General features: G+C 44.0%; 2 protein-coding genes across 2 annotated transcripts in view; one reads left to right on the top strand and one right to left on the bottom strand.

The window, feature by feature from the left end:
• SPICE1 (spindle and centriole associated protein 1) overlaps positions 1 to 8,865 on the bottom strand; it is a 31,199-nt gene extending 22,334 nt beyond the window's left edge. Inside the window, exons 1-5 of the mRNA XM_042809619.1 lie at positions 8,605 to 8,865; positions 8,166 to 8,213; positions 7,554 to 7,700; positions 3,568 to 3,670; positions 2,678 to 2,799 (exon numbers count right to left, since the gene is read on the bottom strand). Coding sequence (XP_042665553.1) covers positions 2,678 to 2,799; positions 3,568 to 3,670; positions 7,554 to 7,700; positions 8,166 to 8,213; positions 8,605 to 8,865 — 681 coding nt within the window. The remainder of the gene's footprint in view (positions 1 to 2,677; positions 2,800 to 3,567; positions 3,671 to 7,553; positions 7,701 to 8,165; positions 8,214 to 8,604) is intronic.
• A 4,815-nt stretch (positions 8,866 to 13,680) lies between these two features.
• The window catches only part of SIDT1 (SID1 transmembrane family member 1), a 41,110-nt gene continuing 40,644 nt past the window's right edge, over positions 13,681 to 14,146 (top strand). Inside the window, exon 1 of the mRNA XM_042810151.1 lies at positions 13,681 to 13,799. The gene's annotated coding sequence lies outside the window, so the exon portion shown is untranslated. The remainder of the gene's footprint in view (positions 13,800 to 14,146) is intronic.

Raw genomic sequence — 14,146 nt, 5'->3', positions numbered from 1 at the left:
AAGGATGTAGTGTGGGATTATGTCAGAGGCCTTGCAGAAGTCCAGGTGGATTACCTCATTTGCTCTTCCTCTGTCCACTGATGCTGTCAGTCCTTCACTGAAGGCCACGAGGTTCATCAGGCCAATCTGCCCTTGGTGAAGTCATGCTGTCTGGCTCAGACTACCTTCTGATCTCACATCCTCCTCTCTTCGAGGAGGATCTGCTCCAATATCTTTCTGTACACACATATGAGGCTTAATGGCCTGTATTTCCATTGTGCTGTTGACCACTTCTCTCTGGGTACGATCTTACAACTATTTCTTTGTCTATCAACCAGTCCACCCATCAAATCCATACTTTCCCAATTTGGGAAGAAGGATGCTATGGGGGACCATATCAAAGGCCTTACTGAACTCCAGACAGTAGCTCTTCCCTTGCTGCTGACACAGTCATCCATTCAGCCTCAAGACATGATCTCAGACTTGCTCTGTTCTTAACACAGGAGGGATTTCACTCCCCTTGTCACGGTTTTATAATTTTGTTATTGGTATTCCACATCATAACATCATGTAAAGCATGGGGAATTAAAGAGTTAATACTCCAGTTCCATGAACTGACAACCTTTCAGATTCCTGGTTCTCAAAAGAGAAGAACTACTTATCTCAGAGGACTTCACATTCAGAGAGGAAGGTAAGTCATGGGATCTCTTACTCTCGTTCACTGCCTGGCAGTGTGTGGGTGTGCTCCCAAGCCGTGCACCTTCACTTCAAAGTAAGGCTTTCAGTTTCTGACACTCTCTCTCTTATTTTATTTATTAGCCTCAATTCCAATCATACTGTATTGTACTGTGTTATCTTGCATTCTGATATGTTTAGTAAAATCAGGTTTCCTCCTTAGATCATTGCTGCTGTTCTGCTTGTGGGCCCAGCTCCGATCTCCCTAATCTTCCCTTTTCCCTTCCCATTTTTGGGCTGAGGGACCCATGGGCCTGCTGCCCCCTGTCACGGGCATAGATTGATCTAGACAACTCCGTGACACACCTAAACCCCTCTGGAGGTTCAGGAACATGACAGGCATTGAAAGTTTGACTGGCAGCAAAGATCGAAGTAAAGAACTCATCTTTACCTCACCTCAGTCTCTTCCACATCAACTGAAGCCAGTTCTTCCTTCTCATTTACCAGAGAGGGTACAGTCTCCTTTGCCTGTCTCTTCTGACTAATGCATCTAAAGAAACCCTTGTTATTTTACATATCTCACAATGTTTAATTACATCTGCACCTTGGCTTTCCTGATCTCATCTCTGCACAAGTGGACAGCAACCCCATATTCTTCACAAGTCACCCATCCTTGCTTCCGTTGCCTATACTTTCTGTTTTTATCCCTCAGTTTGTCCAGCAAGTCCTTGCTCGATAGTAGGAGTAAGACGGAAAAAAAATTATATATATATTTTATTATATATAATTTTTTTTATTATATATATAAAAGGCTATGTATTTCTAAAATTTCAGTCACTTGATATTACAAACTAAACAACCTTATCATGAGATTTGCATAATTATATGTCTATATCCTATGTGTAAAACACAAACAACAAATACAATCCCACATACCATATTCACATAAAGCAAATCAAATTTGGAATTAGTGTTCCTCAAACTACCAGGTTTCTGCCCTTCTGGGTGTGCCTCACCAGATAGCATTTAACTGGGATTTTCACAGGAATATAAGGAAAAGAAAATCTCGGAGACACTCAGGCAGACATCTATCAGTACTATTTTCTTCTAAAAATCTATGTCTGTCCCACTGCATGCATCCAGTGATATAACTCAGTGATGCTAGAGTTATTTTTTCATTATAAAAGCAAAGCAAAACAAGACAAAAACTCCACACACTGAAATTATCTGACTACATGAGCACTACTACAATTCTGAATGCAGACATTTGTGCAAGATAATAAAATACAGGAATAGGGAAACATGAAAATATGACACCAGCACTTTTAGTTCCACAGCTCTTTTGTTATTCATCAGATTGAACTACTTTTCAGTAGTGTCACATTACACTTCTCAAACCAAAGTATGCATTCCTGCTATAAGTCATGCTATGAGAACACTTGAGGCACTCTAAATAAAATTCTGAATAAGTTTAAACAAGCATTAAGCTTTTACACAAACTAAATAATTGCACAATAACGTGAGGTATTAAAAATAAAACCTATAGGACTGATCAAGGTTTTGGAATTACCTGGGATATATAAACGTGTGTGATCAGATATAATTTGCAGCCCAGTTGGCTACACATCCATATATGTAGACACAAAAGTAGAAAAAGTCATAGGCATGTTTGAATGGATACCAATTAAGTCTAAGTGACACCAGAGTTGGGCTTTTGGATTTTTTTTTTAAGTCTGCAATTACTTCACTCTCATACTGGAAATTCCAGAATTTAAAAGGGAGAGCTTGCTATTGTGAGACTTAAAAAGTTTCTTCTACTCAAAGGTTAAGAAATAAAAAAGTTAATGATTCCCAGACTCTCAAAACAAATTCATGTCAATTTAATGCAGTTTTCTCTGCTTGTTATTAGCACTGTATACAGTACACAGAAGAAATGTTTAGGTCTGCTTTGGAAACACTTACCTTTGAATATCCCTATTTTGTGCAAACAAGAAACATGGAACCATACATATAAATTAATTACCTGGGAATCCATGGCAGATTCACTAAGGATGGAAAGCTGAGTGGGAGGTTCCCATTTTTGTACGATGGGTCCCTGAGATGATTCCAAGTCACAGTTAGGAGCCATTGTTACATTAGGGAAACCTAGAGGAATCAGACAATACAGGGAAGAACAGAAAGGGCTGAGTCAGTACATGATAGGACTAAGCACCAAAATGTAAATTCCTGCATTTTGCACAGAAGTGGTCACAGTGATGGGTGTTGTTCAGAATAACTGACAAAGACTGTAGAACTATCTCAGTACATTCAATCACCTAGGCTCCTCCACCACCATCAGGCTCCTGTACTTCTCAGCTGTGCAAATAAACTAGTGCAGAAAAAGCATGTCATTTGGAATAGTAATTAAATGCAAAAGAGAAATGCAGCCTGAAGACAAAAGATAAGCTTAACATCTCACATGCAAATGGCCAATCCTTTTCAGAAGTGTAAGGATTCATAAACCAGGATAAGAAATGGAAAAGATTTATTCACACGTTGCTGATATATCTTCAACAATACCTAAGAACAATGAGGCAAACTGGATAGCAACAGCAACAGGAATCAGAACTACTACCGTGGCAAGAACTGGTGCTCTGTATTGGTTGGTAACTTGGTTGCAGAAATCAGCATCAGGTATTTTAGAATAAGTGATCAGAAATTCCACTATGGAGTGGTACAGTGGAACAACCAGCCACAGTTCACTCTCTCCTGCCACATTAGATATTATCCTTATTTGTGTTTCCTCAAACATAAACACGACCAGTCATATCACATCAGGCAAAAACAGTTACAAAGAATACTTCGTAACTCAAGATTATGAGAAGCAAGAAGTTAGTCTTGAATGCACTGTCACATACAAATGAGATAGTTTACCTGTTCGCATGCGAGGGGCATTCCCAAACCAGTCTTTTACCACAGCCATAACCTGATCAGACCGTTTCAGTACATCTTGCAAATCATATTGATCAGAGAGAATCTGAAAGTATAGCATACAAGGAAATATTTCATACTGTGCAGAATGATTTTTCCTTTGTTTTTGAGTACTGTTCTTCAAAACAGCTAGCAAAAGAACAGCTAAGGTGGTAGTGTTTACAAAGTAGATACTGCGTGGCTAGGTCCTAATTAAGAGAGATAAGAAGACTGTAATCTGTTCCAAATGACTAGAATTCACCTCATTTTTCTGAAAAGTTAAACAGTTATCTCTCCATAAGTGTCAACACTGACTCATCTGACAGACAACCAAGAACTGAACTAGTTGATTAGATCCAAATGATTTCAGACTGTTTCATTCAGTCTTGATTACTGGAAATCCTGCCTCAAATTAAGCCTCATACCTTCATACAAACTTCAGCAGACATAAATACAGGTGGCTGCATCTGGCGATACAAAATGCTTTGGCCATGTCCACACATTTCTCAAAGATACAGCTTCTATATTCAAGGTATCTCCCTCTCCCACTATCTGAAGTCCATTACTGCAACCATGAAAGCTGCCTCCTAGAGAGGGAAGTTTCTTGAGTTTAAAAGGACATTCAGCTACTGCTAACTGAACAGAAGTTGATGAAAAAACGTCTCCTGTGGGCAGAACACAATTCTAAACTCTCCAAATAGTAGTTTCATTCATTAAGCTAGAAATGGAGAGCAGTGAGAACTAAAAGCAAAGAAAAAACACCTCCCCCTCATCCACCTTCTTCAATTTCTTCTCACTGAGTAGCCAAAGCAGATGGTGAGTGTGGGTTGTCAGTCCATAACATCACTCATATATGCTGCTCTTTCATCTTCACATTCCAGTGTTCTCCTATTCCACTCAAGGTTCTTTCCAGAGGACACCATTATTCCCAAACTGATCCTGCGTGGGCTTCCCTCAAGCTGTAGCTCTTCAAGCACTGCTCCAGCACAGCTCCATACCACAGGGTCATCCCTTCAGGAACTGCTCCATATATGTCTCTACAGGTGGCAGCAAGCCCAGACCTCCTGCTCCACTGCGGGCACCTCTTTATGGGCAGCAGCTCTGGCCTGGTGCCTGCTCCTACAGGGGCTCACTATGGCCTCAGCCTCCCTCAGGCCACAACCACTTGCTGTACCATGGGCTCCTCCATCGGCTGCACATGGAGATCTGCCTGATTGAGCACCCAATGGGCAGCAGGGGGAACAGCCTGCTCCACCACAGGCCTCTCCTCAGGCTGCATGTAACTTCTGCTCCACATGCGTTGCATCTCCTGCCCTCCTTCTGCACTGACCTGGATGCCTGCAAGGCTCATTTACACATTTGTCTAGTCTTTTGAGACTGAATTACACTGCAACGTTTAACTTTTCCTAATCATCAATTTAGCAAACCAATGAACATTCACCTCTTGTAATCATATATTTAAATCCCCAAATCACCATTTACTTTTTACCCTCGATACTAACTTTGCATTTAGCCATCTAATGTTAAAATCAAGCACATTTTTAGATAATGTCATGCAAGGCCAAACAGGAAAAAAAGTAAGAATGCTTACCTATTCCAAAACATGACTCCTTTGCCCAAAGCAATGAAAACTGAAGTGACACACTTACTCCAACAAAACTGATCTTGACTAATTTGTTTTCGTGCTCCCTACTAGCTCAGCATTATTAGGTTCCAAAGCTTTGCTCTTCTGCTCAACATTTAAGAACATTTATTTAGACCATGGTTCCTAAGGTAAATTAGCTTACATTTGTTTGCGATCAGCAGATCCAGGCCCATTTACACTCCCTCAACACACTCACTGGGTGCTGTACCTTCTCCCACTTTAATAGCACTCACAAATTTCATTAAAATTCAGAATGTTACTGAAGATAATTAAACAGGACTAATCCTAACCTTTTCAACTACACTAATACATTCACTATGTACCCTTCAGTGTAGTGCAGTGACATCATTTTAGAAACAGGCTGTAGGACCACTCACAATTCAGTAATTGAAATGAAAGTCATATAATTTTTCCTTCAGAATTTTAGCAAGTCCCTCCCTCAAAAGCTGAAAGTTAAGCTCATCCATTTGGTAATTTTTACTCTCTCTTTTCAACATATAGATACAAGAAAAGACATGCTACAGGCACCGTCTTCCTAAATTTTGCCTGCAGTTGATTAAGACTCAAAGGGCTTGAGATCTTGCAACAGTAAACAAAAATCACTGAATAACAGAAGCAAGGAGATACCCACAGTGCTTATGCTGTACTGGAAAATGCAGATTGAAGTTCTTCAATTACTCTGAACAACAGGACCAGCGACTAACAGAATTTAACTTGGGGATACAGGAAAATAGTGACTCTTCTCCATATTCATAATTCACATTCAAGAAGATGCCAGTACATCAAGAAGCAACAGCAGCATGTGTTTCATTTTGCCTGGAATCATCTTACGTCTTCCTATTTAGAACAGTTTTTTCTCAGATTCAAAAGTAGACACAGAATATGTTGATTAAAAGTAAGTACTCTTTTAAATACAAGGGAGAAATCTGCTCAGGAGGAATTAAAATTAGTGCAATATCATTACAAATGGCAAGAAATACAGAAAACTATTCCAAATGTGTGAAACAAGCAAGTCGTATATTAAGTAGTCCAAACACACTTAAGAGCTTGTGGTCCTACCTGTATTTGGTATATGTATCTCTTGAAGGAATTTTTCTTGGATCTAGACTGCACCAGGGAATTATGTCTAAAAGCTTATGGGTTTTTTCCTAGAATACTGCCCTAAAATGGACTTGGTATAAAAGCATGAAAATAACAAATGTTTAAATCAAAGTGATTCTTGGTTACAAATACCCCTAACATAAATTTTGTTGTAGTTGGAGACAAAAAAGGTATTAAATACGAATCTAGTAGGTGATTGTTAAAACCTAATACTTTCATTCGTTTTTGTCTATGCTTCAGTGCTCTCAAAGTTCACAGCAAGATTTCTGAAAATTTACAAAAACAAGATGAGAAATAGAAGTCTTTGACAGCTAACCTGCTGTGCATACGCAGGACTGCTGAATTAGTACATCATTGCTTTATCTGCCAGAACACTGTTGACACTGAACGATAATGAACAAGACAAACTTTGGGTTTGTCCAAGTGCTGATGGAAGTTTCAAAGCTACTATATTTTGAGATTAGTTTTCATGACATGGCAAGTAGTATCCTGCTGTGTGAAACAAGAAGATGGTATTTAACAGAGAAATCTATTGTCAGCCACTGAAAGCCTCTTTCTCTGCAAGCTAAACTTAGTTTTGCTGCTATTGTAGAAAGTTCAAAAGCAATTTAAACAGTATTTTCAGTGAGAATAATTCAGACTGCCTAGTAAACAAACATTTATACTCTCAGTTGACAGATCTGTCTGCCAGCCAACTCAACATTTGTTTCATCATCTTTCCTTCCAGCCAAGCGCGTCCTTCTCCACTTCTTGCCTTTCACCTTTTGGTCCCCTGCATTTCCCCTGTGTTAATAAGGAATGGCGGACAAGGATGTCCTTCTCAAAACTATAAACGTTCAGGTGTTCATCAAACAAAGAAAAATACTAGGTAGGGAGAAAAGGAGGCAAGATAGAACTGAGGACACAAAGAACGCGCATCCTTTTCACAGCACAGAGTTCAACTCTGCAAACAGTTCCTGTGCAAATGCAAAGAGACCTGCAGGTTACAGAGGGTGTAGACAGTCCATACAGATACTCTAACTGTACAGGTAAGATGTTACACAGTCTATGTCAAGCTACCGCATGTAGAGGAGAAAGAAAGTATGCACACATGAAGGCCAACTATACAAAAAGAGGAACTGATTTTCACTGATGTGCAAAAGCAGTTTTCTACTACTACTGCAAATTATTTGCAGCAGGCTGAAAGCACAGGTTTTGCTCTTACCTCATGCATCAGGGCCAATTTCCTTTTCTCCAACGAATCAGGGGCCAACTGTTTTTGCTTCTTCCATTTTCTTCTCAGTGCCTTCTCTTGCAGTTCCAGATGTGCCAGTGCTTTGTTTCTTGATTTGTGTATTTCATGGCGACGCAGCTATGTAAACATGAAAGAAACTAGTTTAAAATGAAAGTACAATGTAAAAGAAAAACTAGTAAGACCATGATGACAACTCTTCTATCTTGATTTTACAACATGGTGGTTATTTCATGGTAGTACAAACAAAAAACTCATAAACATCCTCAAGTGTCAAATGCCACCAACACTAGCCATGTTTAAAGTAGTTTCAAAGGTGAATGGAGGAAGCCTCACAGCTTCCATCTGCCCACCACCACTAAATCAAGAGTTTTCTCAACAGAGGACAAACGCACAAACATTCCCATGTAGAAAGCCATTGCATTTTCCTGACTTAATGCTCATGTCAATCATCAGTGAAATTCTCACTCTTCTTCTAATGCTGATATATGTATATAAACACAAATACAAAAGTGCTTGCTAATGTAGCTGCCTGGAGGCCATCAAAACAACCACTTGTAGAACCAGCTCAGACATTATACTTACGATGTCCTCAGGAGTTGCACGGTGAACCGTCAAATCATGGACAGTACTCTGCACAAAGGAACAAGAGAAGACAACAAAAGCAATTGAAGAGGAGAAAAAGGATAAAAATAACACAACCGTACACATCAATACCTAAACTTTCAGGAACTCCTAATTCGCCCTGCTCACTCCAGGCGGGTGAAAAAGGTTGGACGGGAAAACCACCCCACACAACTAAGCCTCCGCAGGGAAGGGGAACGAGGTGGGGAGTTGGCTGTGCAAGCACTGATGGTGGCCGGCTCGCTCCCGCCCAGAGCCCCTCACAGGTTTTCCCCAACCGCTCACGGCCGGATCGGGCGGCTCGGCGCCCACGAGCCTCCACACAAGGCTCCCCTAGCCCCGCACGGAGCCCGCCCTGCCCGGCGCCGAGCAGGCCGCTCCCGTCGCAGACAGCACTTACGTCCCAATCCCGCTTGGCCGCCGTCGCTTTCCTCGGTCCCTTCCTGGCAGCGCCGCGGAGCCGCGGTCGGGGCCCGCTCAGCAGCGACATGGCCGCCCCGCCGGCGGCTCCAACGGGCCGCGCACGCACCCTCTCTCCGTTGCCACAGGGACGGAGCCGTTCGCCGCGCCCCGAGGGGTGGAACGTGGCGGCGGCTAGCCCCGCCTTGCGCCACCGCCGGCTCCCCTTAGGGTGGCGCCTTGACCTCCGCCGAAAAGGCATCTTCGTTACCCCCGATCGTGCTTCTTCACGTCCTGGCTCACCCGCGCCTCATGCCGCCGCCTCCCTATGCTCTGAGTTTTCTATGAGGAAAGCCCCTGACGGGCGCCTCATAGCACGAGGAGATGCCCCTGAGCGAGCGGCTGGGCCACTTCTTCCCTCTCTCACGCCAATCCTGCTCATTTACGCCAATCATCATCTTTCTTCACTGCAAACACCACCCCAGGACAACTTGTGGTGCCCCTGTCAGAGAGATTTGGAAGTTTCCAGATGTATTTCAAATCTTAATTAAGATAATCAAGAGGCAGTTAAGAGCAGAACTTCACACAAGCTCTTAAATGAAGGAAACGTAACGTTAAGGAGTGGCAGCGGGTTGTGTTTTAACAAACAGAACTCACTAGCGGTGCCACCAAGGAAGCGTGCACCTCCCTACCCAAGGAATGTCCAACTCCCACAAAGTAACCGGCTGTTAACACTCATTTATTTACCTTATGACCGAGTGCAGAGCATTTCCTTTAGACTTGCCCCACAAATATGCCACGGCACGGGGTTTGGAACAAGAGGATCTTTAAGGTCCCTTCCAACCTAAGGCATTTTGTGATTCTGTGATCTGCTTCACTGGGTCACATAGGTAGAGACATAAATTATTTGGAAGGCTTGGAGTTAACATTCTGTGTTACAGTGTGAGCTTAATACTGTGTCTGTTGCGTGTGGAAAGAGAAGATGTAGGGTTTATCAGCTTTTCAGTCAAAAATCCTTCCTTAATTAAAAAGAAATTTCCTTTCACCAAGATCTGATGGTGCTGAATCCTCATGGATCTAATTCCAGCTTCATCAATCCTGCTGTGAAGATGCAGATGGCAACGTTGAACGAGCTCAGGAAAGGAATTGCTTGACATGCAACACAAGAAGAAGAGGGAAATTACAAAGGGAGAAAAAGGGTGATAGCAAAATGCTAGCAGCGATTGCCTTTGCTGAAGTGCTGCAAATGTGCCCGGGGTGTTCTTTATGCAGGAGGTTGCACCTGAAATTCAATTTCCATATGCAACCTGAGGCTGAATATCAGACTTCAGTCCGTAGTAAAAGAAACCTCTAATCCTAGGCATACGTGTAAGGCAATGTATTGGGTTGGTTACTCTTTGTTTATTTGAAAATCTGTAACACAAAAATGTAAATTAAAGACACATCTGGAATTCTGTCCTAGTGTGGCTTAAAAAGAACAAGGAGTATTGAAAAGAGAGAAAGAGATCACAGCACAATTAGATCAATGTAGCGTGTACTCTGAAAGCTCGTAAGTCTCTCTGCTATTATTAATTACATGGAAGTGTAACTGCTAAATACCTCATGTAAGCTTGCAGAGACACTTCTCATTCAGCCACCTATATAAGAATGGAGAGCAGGTCTCTGTGCTCTTAGTGTGCTTTGGATTCAAAGATCTTTGTACATCCCATCCAACTTGCGATATTCTATGACATTCTATCAGATGTCCTAGAAGCCTGTCTACCCTTCCTTGTTTTTCTTCACACTGCATTTACAACAGTGTCTGAAAATGATCCATTATCTCTGCAGAAGCCAGCTGAATACCTACAGCATCTATTTGCTCATAATGGAGCTTATGAAACAGAGACTACATACACAGAAAGCAGTGATTTAAGGCCCTCAAGTTTCCAACCAGTTTGGTTGGTTATATATTTAAAATCTTTCTCTTTCCAAAATTTTAGTTTGGGAAAATTCTTTTGGAATTGAGATCTTTCCCCTATCCTAGCTGTTTGGCAGCACTGGTTACTAGCAGAAATACTGCTTCCTTACAGTTTTGTTTTGTTTTTTTTCTCCCAAAGCATTGAGACTTTCTACTTTTGCTGTTTTGCTACAGCAAAACAAACAAAGAAACAAAAAGCACACCAACCAGCAATTACTCTCTTGTGAGCCTCTGCTTCAGTGTAGTACCTCCTTCTTTGGTCTTTGCTAAGTTGGGAGAAAGGGTCATGTGAGGAGATATGTGGCCCAGCACACCTCCAGAGGAAATGACCCTGAGAGCATGCCCTCTCCTGGAGCTCTGACACCCCAGGCTTGGTGCCAAAGCAGACACAGTGCAGCCTAGGGCTACCCTGCTTTGCTCTAGTGACCCTGCAGGCAGTGCTGCAGAAAGGCCTCAGAGAGGGCTGGCCTCTGCCTTCCCATGGGTGCTGTACTTACACCATGGCTCTGGTGCTGGGCACTGCCTGTCCTCCAGCTACAGCTGTGGGACACCCGTGATGGAGTTCCTGGCCTGACCAAGGACCTGCCTCGTTGCCATGGTTTGCCAGGCAATCTGGACTCATTAGATTGAGCCCAGCTGTCATCTTCAGGCCACCCTGTCCTCTGATGCTAGTGTGCTGTGGCACATGTAAGAACTCTCCCACCAATCCTACGCCATGATCTGTCTGGATCAGCCTCTTGTCTCTATATGTACACATTATTTCTTCCAAAACACATGCTGTCATTCAAGAGCAAGATCTAGGTGGACATGAAAAGGGCAAATAGGCTACTTTAGCAACAGGGCTGAGGGAAGAGATATAAATCAGCCAGGCTCCATGTTATCTGGAAAGATAATGAAACAACCTGTTCAGTAATCAGCAGGCGAGCAACCAAATAACAATAAAGTGATGAGAAACAGGCAGTGCGCATTTGTCCAGAACAAATCATGTCAGAGTAACCTAATTTATTGCTTTGCAGAGATAACTGACTTAGGAAGTGCTGAAAGAAACAGATGAAACGTTTGGACTTTAGTAAGGCTTTTGTCATTGCACTGAACACCATCTTCACAAAAGCAAGTAAGGTTCCAATTGGAATTAACACGAAAGGAGTGCGTGATTAAACAGCAACTCCCAAAATGTAACTGCAGGTATTTTCCAGACAATAGGAAGATATAACAAATTAAAAGATCTGATCTGTCTGCTAAGATTGATTATTTTAATTAGTGAGTTGGATGATGGAATTGACCTGTCTTTAAACTTAGAATCATAGTATCATTAAGGTTGGAAAAGACCCATCCCCACCATGCCCCATAAATCATGTCGCTTAGTGCCTCATCTACATATTTCTTCAACACCTTCAGGGATGGTGAGTCCACCATTTCCCTGGGCAGCCCTAGGGAGAAGAAGAAATGTGTAGTCCTCTGTAGGATATCAAAACATACATCCATTCATGGGAAGTAATTGAAGAAATCTGTAATTCTGCACTAGAAGTGTCGACTCTATAGAGACCACTTATTTATCATATGGTCAGTGCAACATAGAAGACAGTACACTGATTCCCTACTGATCTACTGATCTGAAATATACACAACACTAAATGACCCCAAAACTATCAGTAGGTGCCAATGCTCTTATGGTATTCAGAATACTGGCCTCATACCACCTGTCACATTGCTCTGAGCATCCTGGCATGGCAGAGGCATGCTTTTGCTTTGCCTTAACTCTTTCTGCTCTCTGAGGCTTTTGTCTGTGGCACTGCACTGGTTCTGGTCGGCACAGCACAACATTGCAGGCCAAAAGGCACTCTTGGGGTTAGAATGGCCATCTTTCTGTACATCTCTTGTGTGGGGGACTTGCCTTCATGCCACTGTTTCTTAGAACTCTAACAGAAGGCAGGGTGGCTTAATGGCAGCCCACTTCAAGACCAAATAAATCACTGACAATTTTTGTATTTGTTTGCTCTTGGCAGAAACTGCACGAATGCCCAAAGATCAAAATAACAGCATAATGTAAGCTGAGTCGTTCTGCTGAGCTTTACAAATTCTCCTCTGAAGAGTGACCCTCAGGAAATCACTCACTCTTGTCAAGAAACCCCATTGCTTGGACAGCCTCTGTGGCCAAAGACAACATAACTAGAGAATGCAGGCTGGCTTTATAAAATCACATCTTCTATGAATTTGCCTTCAGCCTGAAGAAGCTTTCAGGTTGCTTTCTGGTAATCCTCTTTGACTTAAAAGTCCATCCCTCCGCTTTGGGGTCTGACACATTTCTCAGAGACGTTTTCAACAGAACATAAGAGGAGAAAGCAGGGGGAGAGAGACCCCTGGCCTAACAGTATGACTCTCATCTGGCTGAAAAGGTTGATTATCACAGTGATTTTTGTAGCAGTTTCACAAACTCCTTAAATAACATAGAATGGAATGAGGCATTCTTGAACTAACGGAATGACATCTTTCTGCAGCCTTTCACACCTTTAGAGATGTTACCAGCTGAGAAGTCTGGGATGGCTCTGTGCAAAACATATTCCAAGCATCCATCATCACTCCAGCAAGCTGGCAGAGGACAAGGTGAGAACACAGTGGGCTGGGGGTGTTGAAGCCCCGCAGCTTCACTGCCGTGGCACTGTTCCCTCGTATCCTTGCGGCCCTAAACTCACAGCACACGTCCCAAAGGTGAAAAGCTCCCTGACAACTGACGGCGAGGGCCGGCTCAGAATTTGGGGCCGGGCACACGGAGACCCTCCTCCAGGGGCCAGCCGCCTGCCTCCCTTCCCTCCCTTTCTCCTCCCTTCTCTCCTCCCGGCAGCCGGTTGGCGGAGGGTCCTTTCCCGGGGCAAGTTGCTCGGCACCCCCGGGCGGTGGGGGGGCGGGGGCGCGTCCGGGCCTCGCTGCCTCCCGCCTCCCCCTCGCCGGTGCGTGTGGCCGCGCTAGTGATTCTCACCGCAAATAAAGTACCCGGACGCCCGCACCGCCGGGGAGAGGCGGACCGGGAGCCCGCTCCGGGCGGCGGCACACGCGGGGCCATGGCCGGGGGGGCGGCCGCAGCCCCCGGTGCGCTGCTCTGCGCTTTGCTCTGGGCGGTAACGGCAGCGGCCCCGGGGGGTGGCCCCGCTCCCGGAGCCTTCGGCCGCGTCTACCGGGGAGCCGTGAACATCAGCTCGGAGCGGCTCTACGCCTTCGCCTACAGCAGCGAGCCTGGGCAGGTAGGAGCTGGGAGGCGGCCCCGCTGCCTTCCCCCTGCCCGTTCCAATCCCCTTGGCCCGGGGGAGCCGCCTTGAGGTAGTGGGCTGGGCGTAAGCTTAAAGTCCGGGTGGGAATTAGGAGGGTAAGAGCACGAGCTTAAAAAAGAAAGGGGGGGCGGGGGGAGGAGGAGTTGTTTAATAAGCTTTTTAAAATACCGTTTTTCACACTTGAGTGCTTCTGTAGGATCAGGGTGCTCTCTCCCCTGGGAGGTGAGCCGGGGTTGCGCAGGTGAGCCGGGATGTAGGGAGCTGTGGGGCAGCGCTGCTGGAGGCACTGCTGCTGGAGGCACTGCTGCTGGAGGCACTGC

Source organism: Centrocercus urophasianus, unplaced genomic scaffold (genome assembly GCF_019232065.1).
Source record: "Centrocercus urophasianus isolate 14NV4802_14NV808 unplaced genomic scaffold, USGS_Curo_1.0 seq_12, whole genome shotgun sequence".
Taxonomy (NCBI): domain Eukaryota; kingdom Metazoa; phylum Chordata; class Aves; order Galliformes; family Phasianidae; genus Centrocercus; species Centrocercus urophasianus.
This window is presented reverse-complemented; position numbering and strand designations above follow the sequence as displayed.